Here is an 18387-nt window from a genome sequence, read left to right on the forward strand (position 1 = left end):
CTCCAATCCCCATCCCAAAAAAACAAAACCTTGGTTTAGATGAAAGTGAGTGTGTGGGGTGGGGGGATTAGGAGGAAAGCAGTGTGGCCTAATGGATAGAGCTTGAGCCTGGGAGTCAAAAGGACCTGAGTGCTAATCTTGACTCTGCCCCTTGTCTGCTGGCTGCCCTTGGGCCAGGCACTTCAATTCTCTGTGCCTCAGTTCCCTCCTCTGTAAAACAGGGATTAAGACCGAGAGATCCACGGGGGGCATGGCTTGTGTCCAATGTGATTAGGAACTACCCCAGGGCTTAGAAAGTGCCTGGCAGAGCAGACAGTAAGCGCTAAACAAATACCATTAAAAAAAACCCTCTCAACCTGGTCAGGCCAAGTTCTGCCTTCCTGACACCCCTTCCCCCACAAGCCGCGGCAGCCACAGGGGCTGGAGACCAATTCCACTTTAATGAGACAAACATCTGCAGCAGATGCAGCACCAAAGAGAAACAAGAACTCATATCAAAACCGAGGCAGATGGTGCGGGCCTGAAGGTGAACGTTGCTGCTGCCAGACCAGGGGTTTCAAGTGTTTGGGACTGTAAGAGGCAGGAAGCGGCGTGGTTTAAGGAAAATCTTGGGGGGTGTTTAGGCTCTGGGCCCGTGGGGAGAGGGGCAGATGCCAGCTCTGCCCCTGGATCGGGCCCGGTCGGGAGAGGGGTGTAGGGAATGCTTGGGTTAGAAGTGGTGGGCCCTTCTTCCCCTTCACATGGGGCTACGGGAGAGAGGTGGGAATTTTCCTCGGTAAGAAGCCGTTAATACTGTAGCCTCAGTCCAGGATTCCCTGCACCTCAGAAAGCCGGGCTAGGGGTGGTACCTGGGCCCAACTGGTTCTGGGCAGAGATGACAACGAGGTAAATGTGTGCATGATTGGGTGGGGGGGGGTGAGGTAGGAGAGGAGGGGGCAAGGACGCCCAGGGGAGGGTGAGGCGGGGGCTCGGGCAGGCCAGTGCCCGGCTCTAGCCAGCTGGCATTCTCTTTCCTCCACACGTGGGCTCTGCCAGCCTCAGCCCTGGCAGCCGGTCGGGGACCCTGAGACTGTGAGACTGCAGTGCTTGGAGGGAGGCTTCCACCCGCAGCCCTGGGCTTGCAGGGCATGGGTGGAGCAGGGGTCTGCCCCCAACCATCCTCAACTGCCCCTGACCCTCTACCAGGGGGCAAAGCGAGTTCTTACCCCCACCCACCCGGGTGGAAGGGTGCGCTCACGCGCAGAACCGGGCAGCCTCCATTGCCCGCAGCCGGCGGGGCCATCAGGAACAGCCGGGGGTGAGGTGCGTGGCGTAGCAGTGGGAACAGACCCGCACCGGCTTCACGTGACCAAACCGAGGCAGGGGAGCCGAGTGCGAGGAGCAGCGGGAGCAGAAGATCTAGGAAGAAGGAAGGTGGAGAGATTCGAAGTGGGAGACACCGGCAGGGACGTCCCCCATCTCCAGAGAAGCAGCGTGACTTAGTAAGAACGCGGGCTTTGGAGTCAGAGGATGTGGGTTCTAATCCCGGCTCAGCCACTTGTCTGCTGTGTGATTTTGGGCCTCAGTTACCTCATCTATAAAATAGAGATTAAGACTGTGGGCCTCATGTGGGACAACCTGATAACCCCAGCGCTTAGATCAGTGCTTGACACATAGTAAGCGCTTACCAAATGCCATCGTTATTATTACCAAGTCTTGACTGAGGACCCACTGCATGCAGAGCACTGTACTAAGCGCCTGGGGGAGTACGACAGAGTTAGTAGATACAACCCCTGTCCTCCAGGAACTATAAATGTACTGTGTGCAGGGCACTGAATTAAGAGCTTGGGAGAGTCCAGTAAAGTTAGCGGACATGATCCCTGCCCTCAAGGTGTTTACGTGGCCTAGTGAAAAGAGCCTGGGCCTGAGAGTCGGAGGACCTGGGTTCTAATCCCGGCTCCGCCACTTGCTTGCTGGGTGATCCTGGGCAAGTCACAACTTCTCCGTGCCTCATCTGTAAAATGGGGATTCAAGACCTGTTCTCCCTCCTACTTAGACTGCGAGCCCCCATTTCGAACAGGGACTGAATCTGACCTGATGATCTTGTATCTACCCAAAGCATTCAAGACAGTGCTTGGCGGCGCAGTAAGTGCTTAACAGGTGGCTCAATGTGTGACCTTGGATAAGTCATTTCACTTCTCTGTGCCTCAGTTACCTTATCTGTAAAATAGGGATTAAGACTATGAGGTCCGTTTGGGACAGAGGCTGTGATCCATCTGAGAATGTGTCTATTTTAATATTGCAATCTCCAAAGTGCTTAGTAGAGTGCATTGCACACAGTAAGCGCTCAATAAATACGACAATGAATGAATTTGCTTGTATCTACCCTAGCGCTTAGTCCAGTGCCTGGCACGTAGTAAGCGCATAAATACCACAAGTATTAGATGTACTTGGGAGGGTAGACTGCAATAGTCGGGAGGTACATTGGCTCAGAGGCCCAGGGGGAAGGCGCCCCCCTCCAAGGTGGTGGATGAGGCAGCTGTGCCACCCAGGCTGGGCTAGCAGGGCACCCCCCACCCACCCGATGCCCGGCCCTCCCTGCCGCCCTCCCCGAGCCCCAGCCTCGTACCTGTCCACAGCTGCGGCAGTGATGCCGACGACGCAGGAAGGTGAAGGGGGAATGGCAGGCACGGCAGCAGGGGGAGGAGCTGTCGGGGACCCAGGCTGGGGGCTCTGCGGAGAAATGGAGGTGGTGGGGAGAGGGGGGACAGCCCAGTGAATCACCTGCCTGGAGGCAGGGGGCTGGACCGGATGACCTCTTGCAGCTCCAGGAACTGCTGCTGATGTTGCAAGGCACCAGGACAACAGGATGAGCCAGCTGGTAAAGGGAAAGGGGAAGGCGAGGGGGTGGGGGCATGGGGGTCAAAGATGACTTTCCCAGGGCTGCAGTGGCCAATGCTAGAGAACAGATGTCTCGCCAGGTGTGCCCCCTCTCTCCTCTCCCCCCACCCCGCCATCGGGGTTGTGGGAGGTGGGGGTTCCCCGCGGAGGCAGGGCAGCCCTGGGGATCCTGGCCTCACCTCCTGTCCCCCGCTCGGCACAGAGGGCGCAGGTGGCCGTGGGGGTGGTCGTCCCAGGCAGGTCAGAGCTCCCTCGTTCATCCTCTATGGAGAGAGGGCTGGGCGTTAGCTTGAATCCGGGGAGGGGCCGGTGCCTCCCTAACGCCTCAGATCCACTACCAGTAGGAGGGCCTAAGGGGGCCCACCACAGCAGGCCTGGGTTTGGGCTCTATTTTGGGCCTGCTTCCTCCCTTTTTGAGCCTCAGTTTCCCCTCCCGAAGAGGGCAAGCAGGCGGCCGGGGGCCGTGCTGTCTCCTCCTCCCAGAGGCGGGTGCCCGCTGGCCAGCATGTTACCTGGTCCTCCCCGCTCAGAACGGGGCCCGCCCCGACCCCGATGGACGAAGAGCCTCACCTGCTTCCGGCTTGGACGCCACCACCAGGAACACCGTCTGTAAAATGGCCCGCAGGTCACTGGCAAAGTTGGTCTGGAGCTGGTCGGCCACCCCTGCGGGGGGGAAGGGTCCGGGGAGGGTCGTGGGCAGGGCCGTATCCAAGCCTCCAAGCCAGGGGCAGGGGGAAGGACCCCCTCGAGCCCTGACTGCTAGGGGTCGGGGGGGGGGGGGGGGGGGGGGGGGGGGGGGGGGGCAGGCAGGGAGGGGAGTTTATTGTCTGTCTCCCCCTTCTAGACTGTGAGCCCTATGTTGGGTAGGGACCGTCTCTATATGTTACCGACTTGTACTTCCCAAGCGCTTAGTACAGTGCTCTGCACACCGTAAGCGCTCAATAAATGCGATTGATTGAATGAATGAATGACTATCGCTCCCCCTGGTGGACGGAGATGGAATGACGGCAGCCTCAGGCTTCTCTCCTGGGGCTTCTCTTCTAGCCTGTAAGCCCGTTGTTGGGTAGGGACCGTCTCTATCTGTTGCCGATTTGTACTTCCCAAGCGCTTAGTACAGTGCTCTGCACACAGTTTATTGTTCAATAAATGCGATTGATTGAATGAATGAATGACTCGCTCCCCCTGGTGGACGGAGATGGGATGACCGCAGCCCCAGGCTTCTCTCCTAGACTGTGAGCCCGTTGTTGGGTAGGGACCGACTCTATCTGCTGCCGATTTGTACTTCCCAAGCGCCTAGTACAGTGCTCTGCACACAGTAAGCGCTCAATAAATACGATCGAATGAATGAATGGCTCCCCCTGCTGGCCACCACCCGGAAAGGGACCTTTCTCCCAGCCCTCCCCAGACACGGGGGTGGGGGGCGGGCCCTGTCCCCTTCGCCCCCACCCAGGATAATAATTATAATAATTTTGGTATTTGTTAAAGCGCTTACTATGTGCAAGGCACCGTTCTAAACGCTGCAGAGGATACAAAGTGATCAGGTTGTCCCATGTGGGGTTCACAATTCTAACCCCTGTTTTCCAGATGAGGGAACTGAGGCCCAGAGAAGTGAAGTAACCTGACCAAATTCACACAGCTGACAAAAGGTGGAGCTGGGATTTGAACCCATGACCTCCGACTCCCAAGCCCATGCTGTTTCCACTGAGCCACCCTGCTTCTCTGGGTGGCATCTCTGGGGGCGAGGCAGGGCTCCACCCTTCCCCAAACGTGTCCTGGGCCCCCTTACCTGAAATGCAGACAAAGAGGGTGTGGACCATGTCTTGGGGGCTGGTGTAACGGGCCCTCAGGGCTGTTCTCTCCGCAGGGCTCAGGGGGCTGCCGCCCAGCCTGAGGGAGGGAAGGAAGGGGTTAATGCCAGCATAGTCACCCCTACCCTGACGGCCCCTACCCCGGGGGCACTGACACGGGCCCAGGCCCACGCTAGGCTCACCCTCCCTCCCAGTCTGCCTCAGTGAGATCCAGATCCACCCTAGGCCTAGCAGGGGCAGGAGGGCACGAGGCGGGCACACTGGCCTGATATAATAATGATAGTATTTATGAAGCGCTTACTGTGTGCCAAGCACTGGGGGAGATACAAGGTCATCAGGTTGTTCCACAGGGGTCTCACAGTCTTAATCCCCATTTTACAGATGAGGGTAACTGAAGCACAAAGAAGTGAGTTGCCCAAAGTCACAGAGATGACAAGTGGTAGAGTCGGGATTAGAACCCATGACCTCTGACTCCCAAGCCCAGGATCTTTCCACTGAGCCATGCTGCTTTTCTATGGTATGATATGGTAGGATCCGGTGTCCAGGGGTGCCAATCAGGGAGCCTTGGGGTGGGACAAGGACCGGGCTGCCCACGAGGCAGGGATAGAGGCAGGAGGGAGGGCAGGCCCGGGACCTTATACAGTGCCAGGGAGGGGCCAGGCTGGGGTCCCCAGGTGGCAGAGCCCCACAACCCGGCTCCCAGCCCCACTCACCTGCCAGAGCTGGAGGCTACAGGCCGGCGGCACCCCCCCGCCTCCCGGCCCGGCTCCCCAGACACCTCCCGGGCCCGGTCCTCGGAGCGGCTGGTGCCCGGAGGCCGCTTGGGGCAGGGCTCCCGGCCAGCCGCAGGCCGTCGGGCATCTGTGGGTGGGAGGGCTGCGGCTTCAGCATTAGTCCTCGTCCCCAGGGGTCTGCCATCGCTCCGGGGGGAGATGGCAGGCCCCTCCGTGGCTCCCCCTGGTCCTTCGAATGGGGATGTGGCAGGCCCAGGTGGGGGCCCCCCTCCAGCTCCGCGGAGGGAACCGTGGGCCCGGCTGGGTCGGCCCGTGGGTGGAGGTCCCGGGCTGGGTCGGCCCGTGGGTGGAGGTCCCGGGCTGGTCCTGGCCCCGGGCCCAGGCTGGGGGGCTTCCTCCGTCGCCGCAGCACATAGGCTCCTCTCCAGCAGGACAAGCTCCTCCTCTGACAGGACTCTCAGCAGGGCCCTGGAGGCAGGAGCAGTGAGGGCTGGAAAGAGTCCTGGGAAACCTCCCTCCCCCATCTCACCGCCCCTTACTAGTCCTCTAGATTGTAATCTTGTGGCGGGCAGGGAATGTGTCTTGTTATACTCCCCCAAGTGCTTAGTGTAGTGCTCTGCACCCTGTAAGTGCTCCCCTCAGTGCAGCCTATGGAGGCCCAGGACCCGACAGAGTCAGTCTGTCGGGTGGCCTAATGAATAGAGCACAGGCCTGGGAGTTGGGACCTGGCTTCTAATCCCAGCTCTGCCACTTAATAATGTTGGTATTTGTTAAGCGCTTATTATGTGAGCATTGGTGGTTCAGTGGCAGAATTCTCACCTGCCACGTGGGAGGCCCGGGTTCGATTCCCGGCCAATGCAACAGATGTTTTCAGCGCTTAGAACAGTGCTGTGCACATAGTAAGTGCTTAACAAATGCCATTATTATTATGTGACAAGCACTGTTCTAAGCGCTGGGGCAGACACAAGGTAATCAGGTTGTCCCACGTGGGGCTCACAGTCTTCATCCCCATTTTACAGATGAGAGAACTGAGGCCCAGAGAAGTGAAGTGACTTGCGAAAAGTCACCCAGCTGACAAGCGGCGGAGCCGGGATTAGAACCCACGACCTCTGGCTCCCCAGCCTGTGCTCTTTCCACTGAGCCACGCTACACTTGTCTGCTGGGTGACCTTGGGCAAGTCACTTCACTGGGCCTCGGTTACCTCATCCGTAAAATGGGGATTAACACCATGAGCCCCAGGGGGAACAGGGACTGTGTCCAGCCAGATTTACTTGTATCCAACCCAGCGCTTAGTACAGTGCCTGGCACCAAGTAAGCGCTTAAATACCACGATTGTACCGGCAAGAGGCTGCCCTCTGTCCCCGTCCTGAGGCTTGGGACTGAAGGGTCAGGTCTGGGAATGGGACACAGCCTCCCCCGGGGCTTTCCAACCAGCCTCAGCCCAGAGACAGTCACCCCTCCCTCACCAGCCGCTCCTCTGCCAGGCCACCCGGGTCCCGCCTACTCACTGGATCTTTTTCAGGAGGGGGTAGAAGGGGCTGAACACAGAGGCCATCTCCTCCGGGGGACGCCGCAGGCTCAGGGGACCATCGGGGTAGATCAGGAGACCGCTGCGAGGGTGAGAAGGAGGGAGGGATGGAGGGGCTGGACTTCTGCCCAGGGGTGACCGGGCAATGGGCTGCAGGCCCTTAGCTGTCAGTTACCAGGGCAAACTCTGCCCCCGCGTGAGGGGCGGCAATGTGATGGGGACAAGAGGTGGGTCTCAAGCTTCCCCTGTGAGCCTTCAGGGCCGGCCTGAGCTCCCCCCGCCCCATTCCCGCTCCTTCCCCACCTGAGGATGGCCAGACGTGGGATGCTCAACATCAGCTGGGGCTCGTAGCTGTCAATCATCTCCTGGGTCAGGTAGCCCAGCTGCAGGGCTCTGGTGAGGCGGGGGGGGGGGGGGGGGGGGGGGGGGTTGGGCGGAGTGAGTTCATGCCAGGGTGGACTGGATGCCCCTCCTCAAACAAGCCCCTGCCCTCCCCCGCCCCGCCTCTGAGGGCCGGGGGTCACCTGGCAACGGCCTCGCAGAAGAGCACGGCTATATCCTGCTGCTGGTAGATCTCCTCGGGAGACTTGACCACGGCCATCGTGGACACGTAGCTGGGGGACGGACGCGGGGATGCTGAGAGCCGGAAGCCAAGCTGGGAGGGGCCCCCACCCCTCTCCCTTCCCACCGGCTGCGGGTAATCCTGAACGCCTGGGGCTCTGCTCATAATAACAGTTGCTGGGATTGGTCAACAGCTATGCAGAGCACTAATAATAACAATAAAAACTGTGGTATTTGTTAAGCGCTTACTACGTGCCGGGCACTGTACTAAGTGCTGGCGTGGATAGAAGTTAATCAGGTTGGATATAGTCCCTGTCCCACATGGGGCTCACAGTCTTAATCCCCATTTTACAGATGAGGTCACTGAGAAGTGAAGTGAACTGGCCAAGGTCACACAGCAGACCCGCGGCAGAGCCGGGATTAGAATCCATGTCCTCTGATTCCCAGGCCCGTGGTCTTTCCACTAGACCACACTTCTTCCTGTATTATAATAATAATTATGGCTTTTGTTAAGCGCTTACTATAATAATAATAATAATAATGGTATTTGTTAAGCGCTTACTATGTGCAAAGCACTGTTCTAAATGCTGGGGGATACAAGGTTATCAGGTTGTCCCACGTGGGGCTCACCGTCTTCATCCCCATTTTACAGATGAGGGAACTGAGGCCCAGAGAAGTAAAATGATTTGCCCAAAGTCACACAGCAGACAAGCAGCGGAGCCGGGATTAGAACCCATGACCTCTGGCTCCCAAGCCCGGGCTCTTTCCACTGCTTCTCATGCACAAGTTCATCAGAATGGACACAGCCCCCGTCCCACATAGGGCTCACAGTCTAAATACTGGGGAGGCTAGGTATTGTGGCACTTGTTAAATGCTCACTATGCGCTAAACCCTGGGGGGAGAGATGAGGCAGAGCAGAGCAGACACAGTCCCCGCCCCATATGGGACTCCCAGGCTAAGGGAGAGAGAGGGAAGCAGCATAGTCTACTGAGACCCCAGGCCTAGGAGTCAAAAGGACGTGGGTTCTGATCCCAGCTCTGCCACTTGGCTGCTTTGTGCCTTCGGGCAGTCGCTTCACTTCTCTGGGCCTCAGTTCCCTCATCCGTAAAACAGCGATGAAGACTGTGAGCATCATGTGAGACAAGGACTGCGTCCAGCAAGTCACTTAACTTCTCCGTGCTTCAGTGACCTCATCTGTAAAATGGGGATTAAGAATGTGAGCCCCCCGTGGGACAACCTCATCACCTTGTAACTTCCCCAGCACTTAGAACAGTGCATATAGTAAGCGCTCAATAAATGCCATCATTATTATTATAATTATCTACCCCAGGGCTTGACACAGAGTAAGCGCTTAACAGATACCATCGTCGTCATCGGGGTCTCGTACCCCAGCCCGGTCAGAGATGGCAGCTCCCCCTCCCCCCGGCCCAGGAGGGGCAGGCCACCCCCCTACCTCAGCTGGAAGTCAGCGAAGAGTCCATCGAAGCGCAACAGGGCCCGGCGCAGGGGGTCAGGGAGGGTGCCGGGGCGGATGAGACGCTGCTCCCATATGGCGTCCCGCACCACGTCCCGCACCCGCTCCAGGCTGAGCAGCAGCTCTCGTGCCAGCGGTCGCAACAGCGCGCCCGCCGCCTCGTCCACCTCCACGAAGGAGCCGGCCACCAGGCACTGTCAGGGCGGATGGGCGGAAGGACGGGAGGGGAGGGGAGGGATGCGCTACGGCCGAGCCCCGGGCAGGGTGGCGTTTGTTCGGCGTTTGCTACGTGCCAAGCGCTGGGCTAAGCCCAGGGCCGGGGGGAGCCCGCGGGTGCCCGGGGGCCGGGACGGGAGGGGGCTCTCACCTCGGCGGCAAAGAGCACGTGGGGTCCCAGGTTCTCGGCGACCAGGTCCTCGGGGAACTTGACCAGATAGTCTCGGCTGGCCCGCTCCTGGGGAATGCACTCTTGCATCACCTGCTCCAGGATGGCTAGAAGATGCTCCTGCAGGGGTTGGGGTGAGGGGCTCCTTCAGCAGCCCAGCCCTCCCACCCCCCAAAATGTCACACCGCCCCCTCGGCCACCCCTCAGTTCTCACACTTTCCCCCCATAGGCCCGGCAGCCATGACCACTTCCCGAATGGACCCCGGACCCTTCCCTAGTAGGGTGTCCGGCCCAGCCCGAGGAGGGGCTGAGAGGGTTGCGACGAAGCCCAGAAGGCTTCCTGGTGGGGAGGGGGCCTACCTGGCTGGAGTGGAGCTGGCTGAGCAGCACCAGGTAGAGCTGGGGCTCGGCCCTCACATCCAGGCAGACGATCTCCGTCACCACCTCGTTCACACGCTCGTCGGCGAAGAAGAACTGAGCCAGGAGGCGGGGGTCCGACCTCTGCAGGGGGGTGCGGGTTCGGTTTGGGATTCGGCACGGCGGCCACCCCACCCCCTCTCCCACTGGTATTTGTTAAGCGCTTAATATCACAACCCGGCCCACACACTCCGTTCCTCTAACGGCAACCTACTCAACCGTACCTTGTGTAAGCTCGTTGCGGGCAGGAAATGTGTCCGTTTATTGTTACATTGTACTCTCCCAAGGGTTTAGTACAGTGCTCTGCATGCAGTAAGCGCTCAGTAAGTATGCCTGAGTGACTGATGGACTGACCTCATCTCTCGCACTTCCTCCCCCTTCATATCCGACAAGACACCGGTGTCTCCATCTTCCAACCCCCCTAAAAAAAAATCACATCTCTTCCTCGAAGCCTTCCCTGACTAGCCTCTCAATTCCAATCAACTGATCAGTGTCAGGTTTGCTTACTGTATGCAGAGCATTGTAATTTATATCATACTCTCCCAAGCTCAGTAAATAAGATAATACACAGTACAATATAATGGAGTTGGTAGACATGATCCCTGGCCACAGGTGCTCAGTAAATACCACTGATAGGGATGTCCCGAAAGCAGGAGGAAATGCGAGATTGCGGAGAAGGAGAGAGCTCAGGGCTGGAAAGGTAGATTTGGGATTCGAGGACAAAGAGATGATAGTTGAAACCGGGCGAGTTATCACAGTTATCTGAGTTAACTTGCGTCTTTTCCTCCCTTCAAAGCCCTACTGAGAGCTCACCTCCTCCAGGAGGCCTTCCCAGACTGAGTCCCCTTTTTCCTCTCCTCCTCCCCATCCCCCCGCCCTACCTCCTTCCCCTCCCCACAGCACTTGTATATATTTATACAGATTTATTACGCTATTTATTTTACTTGTACATATTTACTATTATTTATTTTGTGAATGATGTGCATATAGCTAGAATTCTATTTGTTCTGACGATTTTGATGCCTGTCTACATGTTTTGTTATCTGTCTCCCTCTTCTAGAGTGTGAGCCCGCTGTTGGGTAGGGACCGTCTCTATATATTGCCGATTTGTACTTCCAAGTGCTTAGTCCAGTGCTCTGTACACAGTAAGTATTCAATAACTATCACTGATTGGGACCTATCTACATGTTTTGTTATCTGTCTCCCTCTTCTAGACTGTGAGCCCGTTGTTGGGTAAGGACCGTCTCTATATATTGCCAATTTGTACTTTCCAAGTGCTTAGTCCAGTGCTCAGCACACAGTAAGTGTTCAATAACTGTCACTGATTGGGACCTTCCAATGATGGCTGAAAGGCTCAGGTTTGGGTTCTAGCGACCCGGGAGAATTCTCTGCAGACGGCCCTCCCCCCGACAAGCCTGCCACCCCCTCACCCCCTACTGCCCTAACACTCACAGAGGAAAAGGCAGCAGCAGTGACACTTGGTGGAAAGCACATGGACTGGAGAATCAGGGGACCTGGGTTCTAATTTTGGCTCTGCCACTTGCCTGCTGGATGAACTTAGGCAAGTCACTTCATTTCTCCGAGCCTCAATTTCCTCATCTATAAAACTGGGGTTCCCATACCTGTTCTCCCTCCCCCTTGGACTGTGAGCCTCACATGGGACGGGGTTCTAGTAATCATTTTTCTGGCCCGGAGCTTAACAAATGCCAACGATTATTATTTTTAAAGGCAGACTCCGCTGCTGCCACGCATTCCCTTCCCACCAGTGGCTCATGCAGAGCTGGAGAGCGAAAGGGCTCATCCAGGGGCTAGGCTGCCCCTTCCTCCTCAGGCTTCGGTTCCTGACCAGCTACACCCATCCAGCCCCGCATCCCCCTGGGCAAAGGAGGCGGCAGCATGGAGGACCAGTCGGCACCAGGGAGGGCCAGCCGGCCCTGGGGAGGACAAGCCAGCAGGTCACACAGCCTGTAAGGGGTAGAGCTGGAACTAGAACCCAGGTCCTTTGAATCCCAGGCCCATGCTCGTTCTGCTTGCCTCCTTCAGTGCTATTTATTGAGTGTTTCCTGTGGGCAGGGTGCTGTACTAAGCGCTTAGGAGAGTACGGTAGAGTTAGTAGACCTGATTCTGGCCTTCAAGGAGCTTAAGACTCCTTGGAGGGATGAAGGAGGACTTTTCCCCCCGGGGAATAGGGGTGGGAAAGCAGCTCTGGATAGAGAAGCCAAGGGTGAAGAGGAGGAGGAATTGTGGTCGGGGTGGGGTGGGGTGGGGAAGGGAGACAGTACTGTTCTAATGGGCAGGGAACATATCTATCTTCCAACTCTATTCAGCTTTACTTTCCCAAGCGCTTACTACAGCACTCTGTGCAGAGTAAGCCCCCAATAAATACCACCGCTTGATTGATTCAGGCTGGGAAACTCCAACAGGCCTGGAGCTTTAGGGCAAGGGAAGGGAATAATAATAATAATGACGGCATTTAGTAAGCGCTCACTATGTGTCAAGCACTGTTCTAAGCGCTGGGGAGGTTACAAGTGATCAGGTTGTCCTATGGGGGGGCTCACAGTCTTTATCCCCATTGTACAGATGAGGTAACTGAGGTACAGAGAAGTTAAGTGGCTTGCCCAAAGTCACACAGCTGACAGCAGGGGGTGGAAGCAAAGGCCTGCAGATGCCCCAGCTGGGAGATCAGATGGGCAGCGAATGTGTCTCATGTTATATTGTACTCTCCCGAGCGCCCAGTACAGTACTTTGCACACAGTAAGTGCTCAATAAATGATCATTATTATTATTTATTATTAATAATAATAAATGGAATCCAATCCTCCCTGCTTCACCTCTGAAGAGAACTTAGACAAGCGCTCCCACGGGGCAGTTTCTCTCTGCAGGTGTTTGTGTCCAGTATGTGGGTGGGTGGGTGGGGGAGGGAGGGCGGGCAGCAGAAACCTCAGGTGGCGAGGGGAAGGGGAGAGGGACCTCTTCCCATGCTGCCCTGTAATCAGGGGTCTCAGCAGAGATGCTAAAAGCCACAAGGAGTGCTTGGAGTATCCAAACCCAGCCCTGAGAGTCCACACGTGGTGAACATAAGCAGTAACCAATCAATCAATGTAACACTCACTTTGTGCAGAGCACTGTATTAAGCACTTGGGAGAGTACACAACAACATAACGAGCCCACAGCGAGCTTCCACTCTAGAGGAGGAGACAGACATTACTATAATTTGTAATATATAGTTTAAAGGTACGTATGCAAGTGCTGAAGGGGTTGGGTGGATATCAAATGCTCAAAGGTCACAAATCTGGGTCAGTGAATCATATTTGAGTGCTGAATGTGCACAGAGCACTGGACTAAGCACTTGGAAGAGTACGATATTTAACAGAAACATTCCTTGCCCACAATGAGCTCACAGTCTAGAGGGGGAGACGGACATTAATATAAATACCAGATATGGACAAAGGGCTGAGGGAGGGTGTGACTAAAGGGAACATGTCAGGGCTACACTGGAGATGAAGAAAAGGAAAAAAAGGGGGAAGGCCTCTTGGAGGAGAGGGGCCTTCAATAAGGCTTTGAAGGGGGGCAGAGTCATTTGTCTGTCAGATTTGAGGAGGGAAGGAGGGCGTTCCAGGCCAGAGGCAGGACGTGGGCGAGAGATCAGTGGCGAGATAGACGAGATGAAGGTACAGTGAGAAGGCTGGCGTTAGAGGAGCAGAGTGTGCGGACTGGGTTGTAGTAGGAGAGTAGCGAGGTGAGGTAGGTGGGGACATGGGGATAGAAGACAGACAGAGCCAAGGCCTGGCTGGGAGCGCAAGGGCTGCGGGGGGCAGCGGGGATGGGATTTCATCGAGGCTCATTTGGCACGGAGCAACGTACCCAGCGCTGGGAGCACAAAATAAGAGATTGGGTGGCAGTCCCTCCCAGGGTTCCCACCCTACCGGAGGGAGGTCACCACTGTGGGCAGGGTAGCCCGAAGGGACTGGAAAAACCGAGACCCTCCCCGGTGCCAGGGTAGCGAGGGCGCCACTGTCTCAGCTCCACCTCGTCACCTTCGACCTACCACCCCAGACCAGGGCAGGGAACTTGGCCCAGATTAACGCCATTCAGAGCCCAGGACCACCTCAATCGCACACCTCTCTTCCTTGCTCCACGCTGACAGTGCCCAGGACATACTGCAGAAGAGCTATTTCCAGGCTGCACTCCCCGCCCCCCCAAGAAGCCTCCTCACTATTTCAGGCCTCTCTGGGGTGGTTAGAGACACGCTGGCCACCCATCTGCAGCTCAGTCGTATTTATTGAGCTCTTACTGTGTGCAGGGCACTGTACTAAGCGCTTGGGAGAGGACACTACAACAGAATTAGCACTTCCCCTGCATATGGCCAAAGGGTCACACAGGCCCAATGTTTGTCTCCCCGCCCCTGCAGACTGTAAGCTAGCTGTGGGCACGGAATGTGTCTGTTTATTGTTGTATTGTCCTCTCCCAGGTGCTTAGTACAGTGACCTGCACACAGTAAGCATTCGATAAATAGGACTGAATGAATGAATTCCATGGGCCTACCAGGACTACTTGTCCCAGCTGCCCATAAGGCCAGCTCACACCCTGCTAGGCCTAGGCTCCCCCAGCAAGGTCACAGCTGGTATCTTGTCCCACAGTGGCAGCCCAGACCCCCACAATGCCTCCAGAACGGGGTCAGAGGGCAAGGGAGACAAGACCCTGCTAGGCCTAGGCTCCCCCAGCAAGGTCACAGCTGGTATTTTGTCCCACAGTGGCAGCCCAGACCCCCACAATGCCTCCAGAACGGGGTCAGAGGGCAGGGGAGACAAGACCCTGCTAGGCCAAGGCTCCCCCAGCAAGGTCACAGCTGGTATTTTGTCCCACAGTGGCAGCCCAGACCCCCACAATGCCTCCAGAACGGGGTCAGAGGGCAGGGGAGACAAGACCCTGCTAGGCCTAGGCTCCCCCAACAAGGTCACAGCTGGTATCTGGTCCCACAGAGGCAGCCCAGACCCCCACAATGTCTCCACAACGGGGTCAGAGGGCATGGGAGGCAAGTGACAGAGTGAAGCTGCCACCATCAACGCCTTCCGAGGGCTAGGAATTGGGGGTGGGGGGCGAGGAGGGGGCAGCCCACAGACAAACCATTCAGCCACTCGCCTCCACCTCTCCTCCCTTGGGGAGGGCAGGGGCAGAGCCGGGTTTGGCTCAGCACCTGGGCTACGACCTGCAAGCACCGAAGGGGTGAGTCACCCCAGAGTCAGTCGTAGTCATCCACCCTCACTCCCGGCCTCAGCCGCCACTGGCCCCCCGAGAGTTCACGCCTAAAGGGGACCCACTTCTCCCAGAATTCCCAGTTTTGCAACTTCCTTTGGCGCTTCCAGGGGGGTTTCGTTGCAGAATGCCCTTCTGGGGAGGGGTCTCTGGGTGGGTCTCAAGCAGCCATCGCTATTCCATGGGGCCCGGGTCTCTCCGGCAGCTGTTGTTTTGGCAGCACCCCCTGGGCCCAGGGAGGGGAGCCCCGGCCAGGCAGCCCCTCCCGGTGCCCCCCAAACCTCAGGCAACAAGGAAGCTGAGAGGAGGGAAAGTGGGCAGACTCCCTACAGGGAAGCCTTAGGGCATGGACGGGATCGGGGTTATGGGGGGCGGGGGGGGGGGGGATAGGGAGCCTCCCGACATGCCCTAAATCTGCCCAGGGCTCCCTCTCAGTCCTCCCTCCCCGCAAGAGCCAAGGGCCAGGAACACCTCCACAAAGGAAAAAGAATCGCCTAGTGGGTAGAGCACAGTCCCCGGGGAGCAAAGGGACCCGGGTTCTAATCCCAGCTCTGCCACTTGTCTGGTGGGTGACCTCGGGCAAGTCACTTCACTTCTCTGGGCCTCGGTTCCCTCATCTGTAAAATGGGGATTAAGACTGGGACAACCGGATCACTTTGTAATCTCCCCAGCGCTTAGAACAGTGTTTTGCACATGGTAGGCGCTTAATAAATGACATTATTATTATTATTACTCTCCGTGGCTCGGCTCCTTCATCTGTAAGACTGTGAACCCTACGTGGGACCAGGACTGTGTCCATCTACCCCGGCGCTTAGTACAGTGCCCAGCACCTAGTAAGCGCTTAACCAATACCATATTAAAAACAAAAAAAGGAGGAAGAAGGGGGAGACTCCTTCCCCAGGGCTAACTTCCGATCGATCCGACCCAGAAAGTGTGGAGAGGAGCCCCCTGCCCCCAGGAGGGTTGGTGGGGGGAGTCTGAGGCAGCTCCAGCTGGGAAGGGGCAAAGGGGATCGGGTCGCCTGGGTCCCCAAAGAAGGTGAACTTACCTTGGGGCGGTTGAGCCATTTCCTCACGGCGGCGGGCAGCATGTTCGGGGCGAGGTGGGGACCCAGGGGCTCCTTCCGTCCAGCCAGGCGGCCGTGGGCTCCTCTCACTCCCACCTGTGCCGCCGCCGCGGCCACACCTGAGCCCCGGACCCCGCCCCCGGTGATGCACATACACACCTGGGTGGACGGGGCCCCGCCCCCTCATTCATTCATTCATTTTGATTGAGCGCTTACTGCCTGCAGAGCACTGGACTAAACGCATAGAAAGTACAATGGACTTGGGGGGCTGCTGCTTTTTTTAAATGGCATTTATTAAGCGCTTACTATGGGCAAAGCACGGTTCTAAGCGCTGGGGAGGTTACAAGGCGATCAGTTTGTCCCACGGGGGGCTCACAGTCTCAATCCCCAGTCATTTATTCGTATTTCTTGAGTGCTTACTGAGTGCAGAGCACTGTACCAAGCGCTTGGGAAGTACAAGTCGGCAACACTGAGGCCCAGAGAAGTGAAGTGACTTGCCCAAAGTCACACAGCTGACAATTGGCAGAGCCGGAATTTGAACCCATGACCTCTGACTCCAAAGCCCACGCTCTTTCCACTGAGTCACACTGCTTCTCTGCTTCCGCCCTCGGCAGAAACTCAGCCTCCTCACTGGGCCTCGTTCTCACCATAAATCCATTGATCTATTTTGATGATGGTATTTGTTAAGCGCTTACTATCTGCCAAGCACTGTTCTAAGCACTGGGGGAGATACAAGTTTATCAGGTTGTCCCAAGTGGGGCTCATAATCTTAATCCCCATTTTCCAGATGAGGTAACTGAGGCCCAGAGAAGTGAAGTGACTTGCCCAAGGTCACACAGCTGACAAGCGGCAGAGCCGGGATTAGAACCCAAGACCTCGTACTCCCAAGCCTGGGCTCTTTCCACTAAGCGACGCTGGTAGTGACACCTGTCTACTTGTTTGGTTTTGTTGTCTGTCTTCCCCCGCCTAGACTGTGAGCCCATTGTTGGGTAGGGACCATCTCTAACTGTTGCCAAATTGTACTTTCCAAGTGCTTAGTACAGTGCTCTGCATGCAGTAAGTGCTCAATAAATACGGTTGAATGAATGAATGAATGAATGAATGGTACTTTCCAAGCCCTTAATACGGTGCTCTGCACACAGTAAGTGCTCAATAAATACAACTGAATGAATGAATGAATGACCCCTTCCGGGCATGGGCAAAGACCCTCTGCCCCTCTAGATTGGAAGCTCTTTAAGGGGAGGGATCGTGCCCACCTACTCTAGCAAAGCAGCGAGGCCTAATGGATAGAGCACGGGCCTGGGTGTCAGAAGGACCCCAGTTCTAATTCTGCCTCTGCCACTTGTTGTGGTGACCTTGGGCAAGTCACTTCTCTAGGCCTCAGTTCCCTCCTCTGTAAAATGGGGAATAAGACTGTGAGTCCCTTGTGAGATAGGGACTGTCCGACTTGATTATCTTGAAACAACCCCAGTGCTTAGTACAATGTCAGGCACATAGTGAGCGCTTAACAAATACCACAATTATTAGTAGTAGAAAGAATAGTACAATGTCAGGCACATAGTGAGCGCTTAACAAATACCACAATTATCAGTAGTAGAAAGAATACAGGCCTGGGAGTAAGAGGACCTGGGTTCCAATCCCAGCTCTGCCCTTTGTCTGTTGGGTGGACCTTGGGCAAATCACTTCACTTCTCTGTGCCTCAGTTACTTCATCTGTAAAATGGGGATTGCGACTGAAAGCCCCATGTAGATTCTGGGTTGTGTCCAACCTGAATAGCTGGTGTCTACCTCAGAGCTTAGTACAGTGCCTGGCACATAGTAAGCGTTTACCACTTGGAAACCACCAATGGCATTTTAATGTGCTGCACCCTCCCAAGTGCTTAGTACAGTACACTGCACACAGTCAGTGTGCAATAAACACCACTGACTGATTGATCACTCTGTTGGGAAGGGATGGGAGGAAGTCCCCCCCCCATCAAGCAACTTCCATCTAGGCAAACCGGTTATGAGACAGGCTGGTGCCATAGTCCTTCAAAGCTACTCCAAGCCCTCAGGGCTGCGGGGGCTGCAGCGGCAGGTCCTGAGTGAGCTTGGCTGCTCCCCCTTAATAATTGTCATGTTTGTTGAGCACTTCCTATGTGCCGAACACTGCATTAAGCGCTGGGGTAGATGCAAGATAGGTCGGACCCAGTCCCTGTCCCACGTGGGGCTCACAATCCAAGGAGGAGAGAGAATAGGCATTGATTCCCCATTTTACAGCTGAGGCATGGAGAGCTTAA

At 56.4% G+C, this 18387-nt stretch overlaps 1 protein-coding gene and 1 non-coding gene across 2 annotated transcripts; one reads left to right on the top strand and one right to left on the bottom strand.

Moving 5' to 3' along the window:
- Positions 1-506: 506 nt before the first annotated feature.
- LOC119949556 (lateral signaling target protein 2 homolog) lies at positions 507-16165 on the bottom strand. Its single transcript, XM_038771421.1, has 13 exons — positions 16092-16165; positions 9731-9871; positions 9353-9490; positions 8965-9179; positions 7475-7564; positions 7254-7343; positions 6931-7032; positions 5402-5890; positions 4667-4767; positions 3451-3543; positions 3060-3143; positions 2609-2712; positions 507-1398 (listed from the first exon to the last, which is right to left on the bottom strand). Exons 1-13 carry the CDS (start codon positions 16131-16133, stop codon positions 1282-1284), a joined length of 1806 nt encoding a protein of 601 aa, XP_038627349.1. The 5' UTR covers positions 16134-16165; the 3' UTR covers positions 507-1281.
- On the top strand, positions 6212-6282 carry TRNAG-GCC. Its single transcript has one exon. It is a non-coding gene; the product is annotated as a tRNA-Gly (tRNA).
- Positions 16166-18387: the final 2222 nt, after the last annotated feature.

The sequence above is a fragment of the Tachyglossus aculeatus genome, chromosome X2, assembly GCF_015852505.1.
Source record: "Tachyglossus aculeatus isolate mTacAcu1 chromosome X2, mTacAcu1.pri, whole genome shotgun sequence".
Lineage (NCBI taxonomy): Eukaryota > Metazoa > Chordata > Mammalia > Monotremata > Tachyglossidae > Tachyglossus > Tachyglossus aculeatus.

Bases quoted from the DNA above. Each gene is read 5' to 3' on its own strand.
- LOC119949556 (XM_038771421.1), bottom strand. From the start codon at position 16,133: ATGCTGCCCGCCGCCGTGAGGAAATGGCTCAACCGCCCCAAG. The intron at 9,180-9,352 runs GTGAGAGCCCCC...CCGCCCTGACAG, and splicing joins ACGTGCTCTTTGCCGCCGAG to TGCCTGGTGGCCGGCTCCTT. The intron at 7,344-7,474 runs GTGACCCCCGGC...CCGCCTCACCAG, and splicing joins TTCTGCGAGGCCGTTGCCAG to AGCCCTGCAGCTGGGCTACC.